Here is a 21192-nt window from a genome sequence, read left to right as displayed (position 1 = left end):
TTTAAGTATTTCAACAGTAACGAGGGTTCAAAGATTGATGTAGTTTACTCCGTTTATATTGTAAAGCATAAATATCATTATAAACATAAATAGTTCTAAAAATTTTGACAATTTTAGTGCTAAGGCCTTAAAAAAGAAGAAAAAAATAACGAAGAGGATGACCAATAATTGAAACTCCTGCCCAGACCATCAGGGATTGGCTATTGACTCGACATGTACAGAATGAGCCACAATGAATAAGTTATGAAAAACTTTAAGACAACTCAAAACCAATTTCTGGGATTTTGAAGTACTGTATTTGGCTATTTTTTTTCTCCACTAATAAAAATATTCATAGTATCACCATTTAAAAAAAACTAGAACAAAATAAATAAATAAAATGTTCAAAACTCGACTATCCATCATTGATATTGATCTCTTGAGCATCTTCTCCATCCCTTGAGGTATTTCCTTTTTATTAGTCCTTGTTGCATACATGACTGGCAATTCTGCAATTCATTTTTTTTTTACCTTCTCCTCCACTCTGTTAATTAACTGCCGAACGGACGACATAGGAAGAAGAGGTCTTTTGAATTTTCAATTGCCATAGCACAAAAAGTGCAGTATTTATACCCCACTGTTGACTTATTAGTGTGGAGTGAGGATGTAGCCATTCGATATCCGACCCACTTTTGTTCATAGTAAGTAAAAGTGTTTCCCAAAACTATTTTTGGATCTCTGTTAAAGCCTAAGGTCACTATTTCCCGTGTACTCGAGCACCCCTAAAAATTGATTCACCACTTCCCAACCTCTGGGATTTTGCCATTTTCAATGTTTCCCTTACTTTTTACTCAATATGTTCGCCTTTGCATGCATTAACACCTTCGACACACCCTGGTGAACATATCGGCCGTACCATACGATGAAGACCATGTCCATGGCGGACCACACTATCATGATGGCAGCTTGGAGTAAATACAAAATATGATAGAATTTGTGGCATACATTACTCTCCAAGATACTCCATGCTGCAAAATCCAGAAGGTTGAGGACTGGGTTGGTGGATGGGAAAATGAAGGCAAGTCAGAGGTCAGCCATATTATTGCAGCCTAAGTTTTGGGTTTTCTTGGCCGTATGAGGCACTAATTAACTTATTGATGTTGTAGGCAGTCGAAATGGAGATACTAACGGTCTTTGCAGCACTGACATTGACTTGACGTGTAAGAGATTGTACCCGAGCTGCCTTGTTTGTTGTTGACCCGACATTTTTACACTTAGAGACATGGGATTAAAACAAAACTTATTTATTTTTATTCCAGCTCTCTTTTTCTGGCATAATCAAACGTTTTTATTCAAAATAAGGGGAATAAAATAGTAATCAAATGATACTGCAAGATTTGGGTTCCCATTCTGCATTTGCTTTCAAAATGCAGCTTTAAAAGGAGCAAGTATCCATGAATTTATTTATGACTTGACTAAAAATCATAAGTAACCTCAATCTACTCATATCTTAGTATATAAGAAGTAGTGACAGAATAGCTGCAATAAGAACAAAAAATAAAAAGTTCACACACAATCATGAGTCTTCATCTGGGTTTTGTTCGTTGATGAACTTGAATGCCTTTTTAGATTTCTACAAGAACCAAGGAAATTAAAATAACTCTCATGACTCGAAGGAAATACAGGAGGGAACTTAATGAATGAGATTAGACATTTTTATAATAAGGTAAGTGAAGTCACAATGTGCCTTGAATTGAGATAAGAATATTAAAATAATAAGATAATTAACACAATGAAATATTTTAAGAAATACATATAATAACTAAATCAAGGTCACACTTAATTGCACTCACACACAAGCTCATTGTTCCAACATCGGGATGACCACAAATGAGTATACTTAAAGAAATTATTCACACTTTTGAAATAGTACATTTTCTCTAGAAATAATTGCCTTGATCAAATAATGGGATATTGAGCAAATGATAAATCAATTTGTTTAAAAATTCATTTATTATGTAGCCGATATTCACAAAATTACGAGGCCCCTTAGGAGAGAGGTGGTGGTAAGGCATGAAACTATGTCTATCTTTGTTGGTGAGGGGGGGTCAATTTAAAATCAAGTAGATTTGAATAATATGATAAGATAGCATTTATGAGTTCGTAGAGAACAGGAAAAAAGGAATTATCTTAGTCCACATGTAGCACAGCGTTACATCGCAAATAGAAAAATACCCTATGTATTTTTGTGTCAGCTGTCGATTCCATCGTTTCAATTGATACATCATGGCTATTTCATAATTTATTCTTTTTGGTAAATACACAAAGTAATAAGTTAGTCTATACTTATGCTCCTTTTCCAAAAGGACAGGAATATAATTTCTTGTTGATCCCTCATCGTTTATAGGTATAATATATATATATATATTCGTAAAATTTCTTCATATAAATAATAGCTATCATAAACGAATATAAATTTTGGCTATAATTCACAAATAAAAATGTATAGCTACGCTTTTAATAAAAAATGACTAAGCAATATTATAATACTGTATCGAAAAAAATACTATGTAGGATTTATTATGAAATATGTATCATATATATGTGATTCATTTTAAAAATTGTGAATAATTTAATATGGTAAGTAGTCTCCGAGTATATAAGATATAAATAGCAGCTAATAAGATTTACTAATTTGCCTAACTACCAAATGATTTCTGGCCTTTTTTCTGTTTCTTTTTTGAGGAAAGGTTAAGTGATACAATAAAAGTAAGGCCGTGGTAGTTGAGGGGAAGGGAAGGTGGTTAAAATTTATGTAAAAAGAACCACGGGGCTTATGAATGATCCCTGATTTATTCATCATAAGAACGAAAATTACATTAGTACTGATTATGATTACTAATTTTTATAAATTATATTGTCCAAATCCTCATAAAAATGTATATATTGGTATTTTGCTTTTTATAAACCGAACTCAAGACATGGGGTAATTATTCAACGATTCTAACAATAAAATTCAAATAATGTATATAATAGTTCATTAAATGTACAAAAAATTATGAATCTACAATTTTTTTAAGGTATTTTTTGATACATTATAAAAAGTTTAAATAATTAAAAATTTGAAATGCAGTCAGTAATTTAAACATCTCTTAGGTTTCTGATCCCTAACCAAATTTCAAGTCTTTAAAGAATAAAAACAAGTCTTAATGTCCGTTTCAGGTCATACTCCATATTTTGCAACCCAAAAAATTTAGATATTTATTTCTAAAATCATATAATTAATAATAATTATTCAATAAAACTATTGTATTTAGTGTCTGGTACTTTTGCCTTGAATTGTTTTGACTCAGGAGATTTTGCCTTAAATAATTTCACGTTGAAGCCATTTTGATTTAATATATTATAAATATAATACGTCGTCATTTTTATTTTTGGTTGAAATAGATGTTTCCAAAAAGTCTAAACTGGACTCGGATGAGTGAAAGAAAACAGCCCAGATGTAAAGAAAGAAACCCATCTCATCCGTTGCAAGACTCTTTTGAATGAGTCTTTCGACACTTTTGGCCTCCCTATAGGCCTGATGCCAACCTACAGATGGCCTGCAGTGCATATCATCCAAACACCAAGTCCCTCAAAGCCACTGTCAGCGATCACTGACAGAGGGCGACATCGGTGGCAGGTGCCAGGCCTTCCGCAGTCGTCTTTAAGGCATAATTGCTGCTAAGGACCCCTACCTTAATTATTAAAAGGGCTTAGACATATATATAGTATTAATTTTGTTGAAATTCTATTGTTAATTAATAAATTATATCTTGTTAAAGTTTAAAATTCAAAGTGTTTAGATTTTAATGGAGCACTCGGTATTGAAAGTGACCACAACCTCATCAAAAATGATGAATACTAACTTTTTTCCATCAAAATTTATAAACTAATAAATATTTCCATAGAATTTTTTATCAAATATAAAAACTTATTTATCTACTCTAAGAGCAACAAATTATAATTCGTTTAAACCCCAAACTCATGTTGTTAAAATTATTTTAAAATATGGATGCATTTTTTCTGGATGTCTTACATGAGGATAAGTTTTTTTACCATTTTTATTGATATTTACAATTGCAAAATGGATGGAATTGTTAAAAAAATGATACAAAGTTTACATGATGTAGTTATTATAATCGTTTTATTTTTAACCCAGTTCAGGATACTAAAAAGAAGTATAATAATTAAAAAAAAGAAAATATGCGTCAGATAATGATTTGTGTTCTAGTTATGCGTAGCGTACGCAAATAGTAATCATATGAGGGTAGGTGACGCGTTTTTTTTTTAAACATGGATTCCAAACATTTATAAGATCAAATGTAGAACCCTAAATTGTGCCATTCAATATTCAAGTGTCTATCCCTCAAGATAGTTATAGACATACATAAAAATGTTTGCAATTCAAGTGAGTAAAATCCATAAAATATGAGCAACCCATTATAAAACTTCTTGTCCTCTTAGGCTCTTGTTACTTTTGCTTTTCTGATACAAAATTCATTCAGCTTGGAGAATATGGTGGATCCCATCGAAACAGCAGATTCGAACTCAAACTACTATCGAGCATCAGTAATACCTGTGGATCTTCTAAAATATCCAGAGAAAAGCTATCGAACCTATAATGACTATGGATATGATTCACATGTACACAGAAGCCCATATGATAGCCACAATGTCTACGACGCCATTAGAACAAGAGATAGAGAATATAAGGTAATCACTGCAGAATATTGCTGATACATAAAAACATGTAATTTTTTTAACACAACGTAAACCGCAGAACCAACAAAACCTAATTGTAGCATTGATCCATGACAGCCATGCATCATTTACTGAAGGTCAACAAATATTATATTGAATGTTTATTCAGAGTAATTTTCAAAGACAAAAATATTGAAGATAATTAATGCTTCGTAGACAATTTCTCATATTAATTAAAAATTTACAAAATAACAAATTAATATAAAACATTTATATTTTCAGCCTTATAGAAATGCCTATACTTCCTACAAATACGATTACTACAAAGTCCCAGACTGTGCTTATAGCAACAACCATTACTACAACATCACTTTTTGTCTCCAAGACGATCATTACCCCATGTAAGTATAAAATATATTTTACAATATGGAAAATAATCAAATCCTCAACTGCTCTTATAAGTGGAACGATTAAGTACGAGTTGGAAAAAAATCGTGGGTTAGTCGAAAAGTTTCTGACAGACATTACTTATCAATCTGCGGATAATCTCGTGGATGGTTTATCGAAAATTGAGGAAGAAGGATATACATATGAACATTATTTTGGTAACAAAAAGTATCAAACCTATAGCAACAATGATCATAGGTAAGTTTAATGTTGAAATAGCTAAGGCTTGAAGGCAAAGTAGCCAAACATTATAATGAAGAAATACATTATCCTAATTATATAATTTGTCCAAACCCATTTTATGATAACTCTGATGACGTCACTTGATTATGATTTGTCATCTTTCTTTATGTATTATGTAATTATTTTAGTCATTTGAATACACTTCCTTTGGAGATTCAATGGCAGTGTTAATTTAAGTGATAATGCTTCGATAGTTATAGAATAACATTCCACGCTTCTAGCGGACAAATAAAGTGTTGCTACAGGCAATCACGTGGATTTGTTTCTCCGCTTGCTATATACTTGTAGTTTTGATAATAACAAATAAGTATTCATGAATATCCCATTTTCTTCCTCAGTGGTTACACTTATTCAGATGACTACTATAAGGATGGAGGTTATATATGTCCCTCAGATATATATTATGGCCGCCCCAAAAGAGCTGTAAACACCTATGGACATTGGAAAGTTATTGTTAATTTGCTTGATGAACACTATGTTGGTGGATATGCTAAATATCACGAAAAGTACACACAAACTCAAAGGCTGGAACAGTGCATGTAAGTTATAATTTACCAAAATCTTGACAAATTCATTGACAAATTATATATTTGGTTTTTTTCTTTAGCTATCCTTCGGCACCTTGCTCCTATATCGATCACAAATACCACTCCTCATGTCTTCAAAAGTTCAACTTTGTAAGAATGCTCGCCTATACTTATGAAGAGGGTCTTCATATCGATGCTTTCAAACTTGCCTATTGCATGCTCTTGTCATGTATCCAAACCCAATCACTATGGATACTATATTGGAGTTCATCATTAAAAACTTTGCACTCTCCCAAATTACTCATTTGTACTTGTAGAAGAATAGTTACTAATATGTTACATAATTATGCATTTCACGATTTCTCATTGTGACCTAAATTATTTTGCACACATCTTATTTAATATTTCTTAATATTGATCATAAATTAATAAAAAAGAGTTTCAATAGTTCTGAATGACCCAATATTGCTTGAAGGTACTGTTATCGATATCATATACCATGTAATTATAGACACGTGGGATACGCACCTTAGCTTGTTTTTTTCTTTATTTCCCCTCTTGAAGGAATGGATTAAAAACATGGTGTGACTCTTTTTTCCATTTTTTTCAACCAATCACTCCTTTTAATTAATAATTCACCCAGCAGCAGCTGACATGGTATAATGCAATAAAGTGACTTTAAGTAAACGTGTCGCATTTTGTTGCCAGCAGTCAATTTTTCTTCATTCTTATACCCTTATTAATTTCCTGAAGGTTTATTGGTTAAACTTGAATTATCAATTGTCGACCTGAAATAATTTTCCACAGTGATTGAAAAATAATTTTATAGCTAGTTAGGAAGAAATGACTAATTACAAACAGATCTTGGACTTTTTCTGTTTCTTTTTGAAAGGTGACGAAATAAAATAAGTGTAACAAAAAATGGATAGGTGACAACAAAATTCATAGGGAATGCGGATGATCTAGAAATACCGTGCTGATAGCTTTGCTTATTACAAACTTTTGCCTTTGAAAATTATAAAGCTCACTAGTGTATTAATGAAATTAGACAACAATCTTTTTAACCCTAGCATAATTTGATGAAGGACCTCTCATTGCTTTCCTCCAATTATATAAATAGTTTTCAGTTCAGGATTGAAGAATATTATTTTTAAAAAAAAAAATTATCAAATTTTCAGAATTATGTTTTCCCTAGATATAAAATTGCAGAAATGATCCAATTCATTTTATAGATATAAATAATAATAAGATTGAACACTGTGTCTAAACAATTCTATGGATTTTTAGTCAAATATTGCTTGACAAATTTTTGAAAAACTTGCTATGATAGAATTGTGCACTACATATATATTTCCAATTTGTTAAAAACTGTCAAATATCTTTAAATTTTAATGTTTGATATTTATTGGAAACCTTGGTAGATATTTTTTTTTTAGGAAAACTCATGATCAAGGGCTTTATGAAATACATGACGCCCAGTCTATGAAATAAATGTATGTATTTTGTATATGATATCGGATTTAATATATAGAAATATATATATATATATCGACTGTTATTAGCTTTAGTATTTAAATAGTTAATATTTTTATGGATAACTATTTAAAAATGGAGACAATATTTAATGATCCATAGAAATTCAAAAAGTAATTACCTATATAAATAATAATATTTGTCAATATTTTTAACGATAAATGTTTAAAATACTTATATTTTCTTGTATCAAACTTGTTTTCAAATTATTGTAGAAATAACTTAAATTAACTTTCTTAAAGCAAATTAAGAGTAATGATTTATAAATATTACGAATTACTTTTATTTGGTATACCGGTACTATAATAGTACCTGGGCACTTATACATTTCAACTGGCAATTAGTATTGTGTTAGTCCTTATTAATTCGGTCCAGTACAGTCTTAGGACCATCTCTATCAGTCCTTAGGACCGGTCTTTAAGACCATGAGTCCTCTGGACTGTCAGTAATAACACTGATTTAAAAAAGAAGAAATAAGGTTGAGTAACGTCATAATGGACCAAATTTTCTTAGCTTTAGGACCGAGAGTGAACTGGACGGGATTGCAGTATTAAGTCTTAAAGTATGACTACTTTTATCATATATGATATAGGGTTGATTTTATTTAGTGGTACACAATTTATTATTTCCAATTTTTCAAAAGTAAAATTTAAATGAGAGCTTTTGTAAGGACATTTATATAACAAAATCATCTGAAAATAGTGCTCGGCACAGCTTTTATTCAATATGAGAGCCCTCAGCTCTAATAATTCCCTCAATACGAGTCCTGAATCCCTTCCAGGCCTGTCCTATGCAAAGACATCTTTTACTCTAGGACTTCAACACTAAAAACCAGCCTGTGTATTCTACATGAACTACGTGCTATTGATAAGGTTGATAAATTTGGTAAGAATACAAAAGCGTGCGAGGAGAAGGGAATAAATACTTATGGCATCATTGATTAAATAATATACATCTTCTTCTATTAGTAACGTTATCATTCCCGCCTTTATTATTCAATATTAATATAATATTAGATGCTGACAATTTATAGAGAACTAAATAATATACCTAAAATAACGTCGCCTTCTGTCTGGATTTCTGAAAATGGAGGCCCAGGAATTTGGAAAATACTTACCGGATGAGAAACAGATGGCTTGTCGGATTTGTTGATATAAATGTGCCTTTAGTACCCGTCTAGAATTACACGCCACACATTATCATTATCTCATATCAAGAGTATGGATATCTATATATAAAATCAAGTTAACGATGAATACATCAAGTCAGACTTTAACTTTGATCTCACAAAGATGCTTATTGCATGTAATATAGCCTTATCCATTGCTAATCATCCTACGTTCAAAAAATTTATGGAGAAATACACTGGTAAATTCTTCCCTTCCCTATGAAGCATCATTAATTAATGGAGGATGTTGGTAATGATGTTATTTACAGAAATACCCCCATTGTAAATTGTTAAGTTAAGATAATTTTCAGCATGTTTAGAGTCATCCACATCAAATTACGAAATGGAACTCTGAATTTTGTACCATCTAACAGTAAGTATTCATTTTTTTAAAATCTAATCATAAAATATGATTCTATTTTACCTAAAAATATCAAGAATTATGATACACAACTCATTAAATGACAAAAACAAGTGCTTAAATGGTCACAACAACGGGGGTAGTAGCTTTGGATGGTTTGCAACTAGATTGTCTGACATTAGTTTCTTCACTTAAAGACTTGGGTATGATCATTAGGTTTTCCAATATTACATAGTCAATAAATATTACTTTTTTATCACTTAAGGATTAGCTATGGTTGATAAGCCCCAAGAAATGGTGTTCAGAAAACTCATAAAAGGCAAAAACAACTGCTTAAATGGTCACAACAACGGGGGTAGTTACATTGGGTGTAGCATTATAATTAGCAATTGTGCGTATCCTTCATGATAATAGTATGATTTTATACAAGTATAAATAACGGGGTGGGGGTCTTTTTTGATGCCCTTAATAAGGTGTAATATCGACAGACATTACTACATAATTAGCTTTTGCACTAAATCTTTACGATGGATTTAATTCTAACATTTTTTTATTTGCATATAAGTTGTCTAATTTTATGATTTTGACATTTACTTTATTACTAATAATTATTTAGATCTCATCAATATCTATCCTGTCCACAAATAGCAACTTCCACATTAGGAAAAAAGTGTGATGATATTTTTGATTAAACTCCACGTCTGGCTTGTGTTTAGCAACTTAAAGTTATGACATATTTAACTGAATTCATCTCAGAACAAGAAAATATTATTTGGATCAATCTATTATTTCAATACTCTGTGTTTATAATTTATTGTTAATATTAGTTATATGATTACAATTGTTTAATTTTGTATATTTAACATAAATGTATAATGGTTTATTTTTTAGTATGTAGATTATATTTAATTTAAGCCTTCTTTTTAAATTTGAAACTTCAAATATATTTCGAAATACTCTACTTTGTCGTTTCATTAGTTATTATTCATAGAATATGGTTCATAATGAATAACAATTTCATGGAGTGTGACATTTTCAAATCTACTGTAACGGATAAAAACGTCTAAGTCAATTATACGTAGTATATCTTCATTAAACATTCTGCTAATAAATACTTTCGTTCTACCCTCAAAAATAATAATAAAGCAGACAACTGATAGTCACATCAGTATTTTAAACAATGATACCATAAGTATTTCTCCCTCACCCCCCCCCCCCTTCTCCTTGCACGCGTTTTTCTCTACAGAATTATCAACTTTAGCTATTGATCTTCTTATTAGTTGCTATAGTATATTACTGAATGTTAAGTCATTCATTTATCATCGTTTCATTTTCAATACACAATACAAGTTAAAAAATGGATAAAAATAGCACATGCACTATTCTGGATTGTAGAACTGGATACCGATCAAATAAAAATATAGAAAATAATTGGAAAATCACATTACATGGCTTCCCAACAAATATAGATATGATAAATAAATGGAAAATAGCAATTTCATGAACTTAGGCACAAGTTATTATACTCGTATCTGTCACATTGAAATTCATTAATTAAATTAAACAGTATATAATTATTTTCTCAACTTTGTATTTCTTTCAGATGGCACATCAATAAATATAAAAAATGTAGTAGTATGTTCCCTTCACTTCACAGATAATGATTATAAAGAACAAAGCTTAAATACTGACCAACCTTTAAAACGTTATTGAAGAAGGGTTTTATTCCTTCAAAATTCCCTGGTCCAAGTTATTTTTCTAAAATATTCTAACTATTTTCCTCGATGTTAAAGGAGTCATCTTTTACATATCCAGATATATAGCAAGGTACATTATTAAAGTGTTTAAGAATTATTAAGAATGTCATAAGTTACCAAAGGACAGTGATTCGCCACCAATTTTTGATCTATCAAATGAAGAGAGTGATTTAGTAGAGCTCAACTATTTAAAAAAAAAATTGTTAAACATGAATAATAGAGTTTGATTAGTTTCTCCTTCTGATATAGTATATCTATCTTGTGTCTTTGCTGTTAAACTATATATAGAAATTATGAATGATGATGAAACAAGGGCATTATTTTTTTCTTTCAGTGAATTTATATCTTATTCGAATCCAAGAACAAAGAGTGTTTAGTTCTATACTAACAATTGTATGTGATGAGGGTCATTCCTTTGTAGACTTTTTTCGTCATATATCAAAAAAGTTATTTAATGAAATGATGGAAAATTTTATATCCATAATTAATGACTCAATACATTTCAGTAAAAAGCGACAAAATATATTTAAAGGGAAAAATTGTCCTTCATCCAAAAAAAATTCTAAATTATCTTCCTGTAACTTATAGTGGTAACATATTAATTGATTTGTCATTTAGTGCCTAGTTTTAGTAAAATATATTCATATTCAAAAACTTTACTGTTCACAAGTAATTTTTAAGACAACTAGTAGAGTTGAGAGATAAGCTCGAGAGAAGTTGAGAGTCTTTGGACACGTGAGTTAATGAAATTCAAGCCTCGAGTCTTATTAAAATTTTAACCTTGTCTACGAGCTCTAGTCGAGTTAGAAGTCTTTTACATCCAGTCCTAGTAAAATCTGAAATTTCTTTTTCTAGTCCAAATCGAGTCCTCCTGGAGTTCGAAGTCCCAATTTAATAAGAGTTAACTACAACCCATGTTCGAGTTTCCAATTCTGATTAGTTAGTTATAATTAATTGATGACCAAATATACTGAATAATATTTTCTTCAATTCACTTCTATGTATTGAATGTAACTAAAGAAAACAGCACGCACTTTTAATAGGTTGTGTGATCCATTCAAGTCCTGTAGTAAAATATATCTTTGTTAACTATGCTGTCACACTTGTGCTTGGTCCACTCCTTCTTGATGGAAGTCTCAAGAGACAGGATACTCCTGTGAGGTGTATCACACAACCTCTTCTCCACACAAATGTGTGAGCAGACTTCGCTTGTGTAGCGCACAATAACCAAGACCATGATTCTGGCTGGATTTTTTTGTTCTGAAGACATGTCTTACTGAAGCTCCACTCAAACTCCTTGGATATGTCCATGGGGGACATATCCGAGAGAAGCTTCAAATTTTCATTCCTTTGTAGCTCCATTTTATTCCCTCTTGTTTGTTTTGTTTTTAATGGAGTCAAAACTTTACATAAGCAATTTCGAGTCACAAAACCTATCTTTCACCGAGTTTGAAGACAATCGACAAAAAAATTCCGAACTATTATAGTTTAAATTAAGTGTTTCACTAGATAAGATCAACCCTGTACTATAATGGTACTGGAACTGGGACTTAGAAAATAATTTTATATTTATAGTCCTCAAATTTCTTAACTACCCTCCAACCGAAACATAAATCTTCAAGAGGCACTTAATGATATTTTTGTTATTTAATTTTAGTTGAAAAAGTACATTATTAAGTACCGAAATATATATACCTATTTGGGTACCTGAAACGGTACGAAAATATCGGTAACGTGATAACACTATTGCTAATTTTATTTTTCTAAACTAGAGTAATATGTTTTAGAGCTGTTTTGGATTTTGTTCTTGCAAAATTAAACATGGCCCAAAAATAGTGTCTTTCTCTTTATTAAATTTTTGAATAACTTTTTTGAAAACATTCGACATCATAATTTGACTTTTTGACAAAATACAAATGAGGCGTGTCAACATTTAAATAAGCTTGAAAAAAAAATCAAAAAAAGAACATCATCCCAATATTTGTTTTGCTTCATAAATATTTACATACAACTTAATATTTTATAGACTTATTTGAGTCAATTATAGGCTTTGTATTCAAATTTGTTGAATAAGTTCAGATACCCAAGAATTTTAACTATAGTCTATAACCTTTTTTTGTTTTATGAGATTTAATTTGGCTCCAATATGGCCCTTTTGAAATAAAATCAGTCTATTTCTCATTCGTTTAATTGTAATTTCAGTACAATTTGCGGTGCCTCCAAAGGGCTAATTAGAATAATTTGTTTATTTAAATTGACGATAATTTAACAAAGAATCAAAATATAATCCACACACAAATTTGAAAAAAAAATAAAAAAAAATCAAGTTTGGTTGTGTTTTGACATATCTTAAAAATGGAAATAATCATGTTATTTCAAAATATTTCTAAAAAACAAACTCAAAATTTTTTCGGGATCACGTTTTCTTTTTATAATAGATGGGAAATTATGTAATGGTGACGTCATCAGGGGCGTCCACAGGACTTGAAGAAAAATTACTTGGAAAATGTTTATATTTAAAAATTTCGATACAAGACGATTTTTTAGGCTTGTAAGCGTTCCACTATTTTGGGGTTCTGATCAATTTTTTGTTTTTCGTTTAGCGTTTATTTTTCAGCCATTATTTTCGTTCCGTTCCACGTTCCGTTCAGCGTTCCAATCATAAGGAAGTACCAGGCTGGTACAGTATACATACATACACTAGTGTGCTCGTTAAATGAGACTATTCAGTTTTTGAGGCATAAAAAAGTGGGATACTTCAAATGAGATTGCTAAATTAAATGGAAAGTAGAAAAACAACAACCCTTTCATGTATTTCTTTGGCTCCAAAGCTTTTTTTTGTCTGAAATGTCTATGGGAATCATAAAAAAAATTAATCAAACAAAAGTTTAAAACACTAATAGTCGACTAAAAATAACAATATTTTATTTTCCCAGAAGTAGAATAGCTATGTCCGTTGTGATTCATATCGATCTCCTCTTAATCTTATATGTAATTATATATGAATTAAGTAATAATCCATTACTAAAATCTATTATATATAACTTATTACCAACTCTTAATAGTTCTGAGTCATTGTAATAAAATTGCATATTTGTAGCACGTCAACCAAAAACGAAGCTGGAATAATTTTTCTCCAAATTGAAAATCGAATACATTTTCCAACAAATTATAGTTCATTTCAATGAACAAATGATTCTGATTAATCCTTTGGAGGCATTGCTAATTCTACTTAAAAAAGCCAAAAATTCACCGCCTTATTTATGAAATTATATTACAATATCGGGCCAAATTAAGTCAAGTAGATAAAATTAAGTATTTGAACTACCGTTAACACTCTCGGGTATCTCAATTCATCCAGAAATTTGAATTAAAATCCTATAATATACCCTAATATCTCGTTTAAATATTGGCTGTCATTTTATAGATATAAATGATTGAACCTTTATATAAATGATTATATAATTCATGTATTTTTCATAAAAATAAATAGTGATTTTTTTAACTAAACCCCGACATGTAGGCGACATTGAAAAAATACATTGCAGGCAAGATCGATAGAAATACTATTGACCTTGATTGCAGCAAGTAACATTTAACTCAAATATCTATTCAATGTGAAGTACTTTAAATCCATACGAAAAAGTACAACCAAAAAAAAACAAAGAGCGTGAGAATGTGTTTCATTGAGTACAAGATAAATTAAATTATTATTGCGTGAAAGGGACATGAATAATAATTATGTACTTTTTAAAGTGGTTATTAATAATTACATGAATATTAATATCAGCGGCGTCTGCAGAGTTGGAGGCTTAAGGTCCCTCCCCAATTTCAAAAATTTGCCATGAATATGCATAGTCGTGTTTCTAGGATACTTATCCCGTGGACAACTACACCCCTTCCGAAATTACCATAAAGTATTGGAACGGAACACTAAAATCTCATTTTTAGTGTTCAGCGTACATCATTAAAAAATCAGTTCTATTTAGTGGTACATACATTGAACGCACGTTCCATGGAACACCGTTCACAAGCCTGTTATTTTTTTCCACTTAACAACACAATTTCTACAAAAGTAGAAGGCCAATGACCCCTTTGGTCCAGGCGCCACTAAGAAGAGGGGTAATTATTACAATATAAATAATACTTAATAATTACTTTTTAGAAATATGTAAAAAATAAAAACCTTAACATTACAGACAAAACCTTTAATTTATTTGGAGGTTGGGTTATTTTATTTGTTATTTTTGTTACGTTTTTATGATAAAAAGAGCTCTAAAATTTGTAAAATTGAGTACCTAAAATTTCAAAATGGAGCACTCAAAATATTGAAATTTCATAGGGATAATTTAAAACAATTAGTTTTGATTTATGTTAATCATTATTTATTCATAAATTCTGTTATATTATATCGACAATATCTAGAATTTAAAATGTTTTTCTTGCTTTAGTTTTTGCTTCGATCAGTGTTGATAGTTTTAACATACTAAAAGATGGCCACATTAGTATATTAGCATCGCATCATCACCACCACTGATTATACCTCCATCCTTTTGCTTAAATGGAAGATTAGTGTTTTAAAATTTGGAGCAAAAGTATTTATTCTTTGTTGCAAGATTTAAGTAGAATTATTCAACAGTCAATTTAGCACCAAAAGCAAATAAGGTTATCCCAATTTTTGAATGCTATAAAATTTAAAAATACAAAATATTAAACTAAAGTATTTTTTTTCCATTCAACTACTTTTATACAGGTTTTATTATTTTCAATTTCTCAAGTAAAAAATTTAAACGATAGGTTTTTTTTTTTGACATTTATTTAACAAATCTATCTTAAAATAGTTGTCGACACAACTATTATTCAATATGTGAGCCCTCAGCTCTAATAATTGCCTTAATACGAGGCCTAAATCCCTTGCAGCCCTTTACTATGCAGTCAAATTCGAGCGTGATCTACTCCTTCCTGATTAGATCCTCTAGAGACTGGAGACTCATGTGAAGATTAGTACACACCCTCTTCTCCAGATGTGCCTAGATAGAGTGGTCTAAAGGTTTGCATCTGGAGAAGAGGTCATCGAAGTCTATAAAGTTGTCTTATGAGGAAGGCATTGATCTTAGCTGTACAATGACACGGAGTTTCGTCTTAAGTGAAAACAAAGTTGTCCTCGAACATTTCTCTGTCCCAAGGTAGCACTTTCTATTCCAGAAATTCAATAAAAGTATCTGAATTGAGCTACTCCGTCTTCTCCAGAGTGGAATTTGTGTTTATTTCCATAATCTGACAGCTACTTGCAGTTAATTTAATAGAAGTTCTTATTTAACATAGCGAAAATGCTTAAGATTTACAAACCTAATTATTATTTATTAACACAATAGTTAACCTTCTCTCCATATTCTCGCCCGTGATATATAATTCAGTTCAAAACATAAACCCAATTAACTGTATTGTATCTCCTAGAATTGATTGTGATAATGGGGGAAGTTTTTGTCTAATAAAACAATAATTAACAAAAAAAAAAAATATATATGGACTTTGTTTTTAACAGCTTGGCAATTATTTTTGTCAAATTTAATATCCTAATATTTCATTGTACGTAATTTTTTACCTATCAAATACATGTTTTTTGCGATAAAGTTTAATAATTAAAAAAATACTCAAAGCATGTAAATGATTTACCATCACTCATCATTTAAAAAAAAATCTAGCTTATTAAATTACAAATTATGTAGGGTACTTAAAAAAATTAAATGAACAAGGATAAAGTTCATTTTATTTTGTTTTATTTATTGGAGATACTTTCATGTTGAACATTGTACAAATTTTTTTTTGATAAATTATCTAATTTCCTCATATAGTTTTTAATATCCTATATAGCTTATGAGTTATGTACCTGCATTTGCAATATAATGATGCATTTCTACAAAATGTGCATTAATTTCAAATTTCATGCATTTAAATGTTGCTAAAAAAGTCATTTTGAAAATAAAAAGATTAATAAAATGCAAATTCAATTTTAGGGAAAATATTTATTCAAATTTTTGAGTGCAATACAAGATAGACTAAGTAGAGCTGCGAAAAATATGAGCTACGGTTATGTAAAAATAAAAAGGGATTCTTCCCATTCCTTATATAATAAATACATAGGCAGGAATTACTCCGATTTTAATTTTCAATTCCACTATGAGTCCAACTATTGTTATAACTATAGTTGGACTGTGTGTATAGGAAAACTAAGTTTAGCGATTAGAAAAGGAATAACGATGGTTGCGTTTGTTTTTCTAAATTTTTGTTCATTATGTAATAGGTGAAGTTGATAAATTTGGTAAGAATACAAAAGCGTGCAAGGACAAGGGAATAAATACTTATGGCATCATTGATTAAATAATATACATCTTCTTCTATCAAGAACGTTATCATTCCCGCCTTTATTATTCAATATAATATTAGATGCTGATAGTGGATAGAGAACTGAATAAAATGCCTAAAATAACGTCGCCTTCTGTCTGGATTTCTGAAAATGGAGGCCTAGGAATTTGGAAAATACTTACCGGATGAGAAACAGATGGCTTGTCGGATTTGTTGATATAAATGTGCCTTTAGTACCCGTCTAGAATTACACGCCACACATTATCATCATCTCATATCAAGAGTATGGATATCCATATATAAAATCAAGTTAACGATGAATTTATCAAGTCAGACTTTAACTTTGATCTCACAAAGATGCTTATTGCATGTAATATAGCCTTATCCATTGCTAATCATCCTACGTTCAAAAATTTTTTGGAGAAATACACTGGTAAATTCTTCCCTTCCCTATGAAGCATAATTAATTAATGGAGGATGTTGGTAATGATGTTATTTATAGAAATACCCCATTGTAAATTGTGAAGTTAAGATAATTTTCAGCATGTTTAGAGTCATCCACACCAAATTACAAAATGGAATTCTGAATTTTGTACCATCTAACAGTATGTATTCATTTTTTAAAAAATCTAATCATAAAATATGATTCTATTTTACCTAAAAATATCAAGAATTATGATACACAACTCATTAAATGGCAAGAAAAAGTGCTTAAATAGTCACAACAACGGAAGTAGTAGCTTTGGATGGTTCGCAAATAGTTTGTCTGACGTTAGCTTCTTCACTTAAAGACTTGGGTATGATGATTAGGTTTTCCAATATTACATAGTGAATAAATATTACTTTTTTATCACTTAAGGATTAGCTATGGTTGATAAGCTCCAAGAAAAGGTGTTCAGAAAACTCATAAAAGGCAAAAACAACTGCTTAAATGGTCACAACAACAGGGGTAGTTACATTGGGTGTATCCTTGTATTGTATATGTATACTACATAATTAGCTTTTGCACTAAATCTTTACGATAGATTTAATTCTAACATTTTTTTATTAGTATATTTATTGTCTAATCTTATGATTTTGACATTTACTTTATTATTAATAACTATTTAGATCTCATCGATATCTATCCTGTGCACAATTGTATATAGCAACTTCCACATTAGGAAAAAAGGGTGATGATCTTTTTGATTAAACTCTACGTCTGGCTTGTGTTTAGCAACTTAAAGTTATGACATATTTAACTGGATTCATATCAGAACAAGAAAATATTATTTGGATCAATCTATTATTTCAATACTCTGTGTTTATAATTTATTGTTAATATTAGTTATATGATTACAATTGTTTAATTTTGTATATTTAACATAAATGTATGATGGTATATTTTTTAGTATGTAGATTATATTAATTTAAGCCTTCTTTTTAAATTTGGAACTTCAAATATATTTCGAAATACTCTACTTTGTCGTTTCATTAGTTATTATTCTGAGAATATGCTTCATAATGAATTACAATTTCATGGAGTGTGACATTTTCAAATCTACTGTAACGGATAAAAACGTCTAAGTCAATTATACGTAGTATATCTTCATTAAACATTCTGCTAATAAATACTTTCGTTCTACCCTCAAAAATAATAATAAAGCAGACAACTGATAGTCACATCAGTATTTTAAACAATGATACCATAAGTATTTCTCCCCCCTTTCTTCTTGCACGCGTTTTTCTCTACAGAATTATCAACTTTAGCAATAGGCAAAGAGGGGATATGGTTAAAGAAAAAACTAAGCTTAGCCATTAGAAAAGGGAAAACGATTTATGCGTGTGGTCTTTTTTTTCATTATTTAATAATCGTGTGTGTGTATTAACATCTCCGTCTAAAAGAAGAATTCTCCCCTATCTTTGGTCCAAATTAATTTAAAAATGCATAATAAAATAAATATATATGAACTTAAATATCATTACAATTTTTTTCCTGCACATTTTAAATGTAGAAGGATCTCCTCTGTATAGAAGTCATTCCTTTTCTCTTTCAAAATCGTATTAAAGGTAGTTGATATTAACAAGGGTCTTAATTCAGTAATACCATATGTCTCTCTCCCGCCTTCTCCATGCACTTTTAAAAGAATCCCACATCTACTTATAACTCCATAAAAACATTTGTCATTCATGAGCACACACACTATATACTTACAGGGTCAGGACTCAAAAATTATAAAATTTTAAAAGCTGCTTTCACTTCTACATATTTTTATTTTATGACATTTTTATCGCAAACTTTTGAATCAAAACTTGCTCATTTAACAATTTACTACACTTTTTATTTTATATGTCCCCCTCCATTCTGTATGATAGCTTAAATACGGGGAGGAACAGAAGCACAGCTGGCCATGATGAAGTCCTAGGAAAAGTTGTTCCACTCCTCCGTGATCACAGCCTTCAGGGCATCGACATTCGGGTGAGAAGTCTTGTTCATCTTGCCCTGTAAAATGGATCGAATAACGAATTCCAGGGGGTTCACGTCGAGTAAGGACGAACGCCATAAGTTTGCAGGCCAGAAGGCAGCCATATTCTTCCTGCAAAAATACTGCACTTTCTTGGGCGTGTGTGCCGGGGACCCGTCTTGGGTAAACACAAAGTTGTCCCAGGGGAAAGTGATCTTCAACCATAGCAAGACCTGAGGACATTGTAGTAGACGCCCATGTCGAGTTTTTCTTTGCCCTTAAAGAAGTAGAGGCATCTTGCTACCATGGTATGCCACGACACCGAGGACCATGACCTGAGCTGTATGTTTGGTCCTGAAGGTGTCCTCGACCTGAGCTTCTTGATTCAGCCAAGAAACAATCATGTCTCTAGTTCAGAACAGCATCCACTGTAAAGATCTTCTTGTCCGAGTCTTGTTCTTGTTCTTGGTCGGACATTTTTGATCGCAAAAAAAAACCCATAGGAAACATCAAATTGTAGCTTTTCGTCAGCTCTTTCGAATGGCGCCAAGTAAAAAATTGTCTGACTTGTTGAACTTAGGCTAGACGGCCTCAAAGAACATTTAAATTTTTGAGTTCTCCCCAAGAACAGTGTACATATATGTTTTCGCTTCAAGAATTGAAGAATAATGATTATTAGAGTCTTAGTAAATTTATGTTTATTCCTTAGTCTCATAGCAACTCGCAGTTAATATAATTAAACTTCATGAGAGCTAAGCTGCTCTCTTCTAAATATTTTTCAAAAATTTTAGCAAACAAAAACTTATTCTCACAATTAAAGACTCGAAACTTGACTTGGATTTGATCGCTAAGACTCATGACATAACTAGGGCTCGAAAACTAATTTTTACTGAACTAAAGAAAAGCCTTAATATACCCTATACTATAATTATGTATTTGAAATGAGCTTGAATCAAATCTGAGGACTCGGATTGAACTTGGACTTGTTAGGGAAGACTTGAGAATCAACTTGAAGTATAATTACTTGCCCCCACTTTGGTTATAAATGTTACTACTTTTTGGATTCATAGTTTAATTGAGGATCAACATCAGAGTACTTACTGCCTATCTCCTTGGAAGTTACAAACATGAATTTCTACTTATTTCCTTGCTGCTGTAGAAACGTCATGACAGCTAAGCTGCTCTCCTTCTAAACATTCTTTAAATTGTCAGGGTGACCAAATTTTTTCTGTTTTTTTTAACTTACCGACAAGGAGTATTGTTTACAATTCTGCCAATGGTGAAATAAAAAAAACAGCATTTGTAAGAAATTTTTTATGAATATTTTTATTTAAATCATATAACAAAAAATTCATCATTGCCAACTGAATTATGTTTTCGTTAATAATAGTATTATTTCTTTGTTTTTCTTGTAATAATTAATAGCTTTTTTTTCTTCAAAAACAATAATGATTATAATTTGATTATTATTAATATAATTTTAATAATTTAAGAATAAAAGAAATTTTTTCCATAAAACATCTATAGATCAGAAACAAAATAATTAAAAAAATATCAAAAAGGAAAATTACACACCAGGAATATAATTAATAAAAATCATATATATATATAAATAAATATATAT

General features: G+C 30.4%; 1 protein-coding gene across 1 annotated transcript; it reads left to right on the top strand.

Moving 5' to 3' along the window:
* Nucleotides 1–4291: 4291 nt before the first annotated feature.
* Nucleotides 4292–6386, top strand: LOC121123311 (uncharacterized). Its single transcript, XM_040718432.2, has 6 exons — nucleotides 4292–4429; nucleotides 4486–4734; nucleotides 5005–5123; nucleotides 5185–5367; nucleotides 5751–5951; nucleotides 6020–6386. Exons 1-6 carry the CDS (start codon nucleotides 4415–4417, stop codon nucleotides 6309–6311), a joined length of 1059 nt encoding a protein of 352 aa, XP_040574366.2. The 5' UTR covers nucleotides 4292–4414; the 3' UTR covers nucleotides 6312–6386.
* Nucleotides 6387–21192: the final 14806 nt, after the last annotated feature.

This window comes from Lepeophtheirus salmonis, chromosome 8, assembly GCF_016086655.4.
Source record: "Lepeophtheirus salmonis chromosome 8, UVic_Lsal_1.4, whole genome shotgun sequence".
Classification (NCBI taxonomy): Eukaryota; Metazoa; Arthropoda; class Copepoda; order Siphonostomatoida; family Caligidae; genus Lepeophtheirus; species Lepeophtheirus salmonis.
This window is presented reverse-complemented; position numbering and strand designations above follow the sequence as displayed.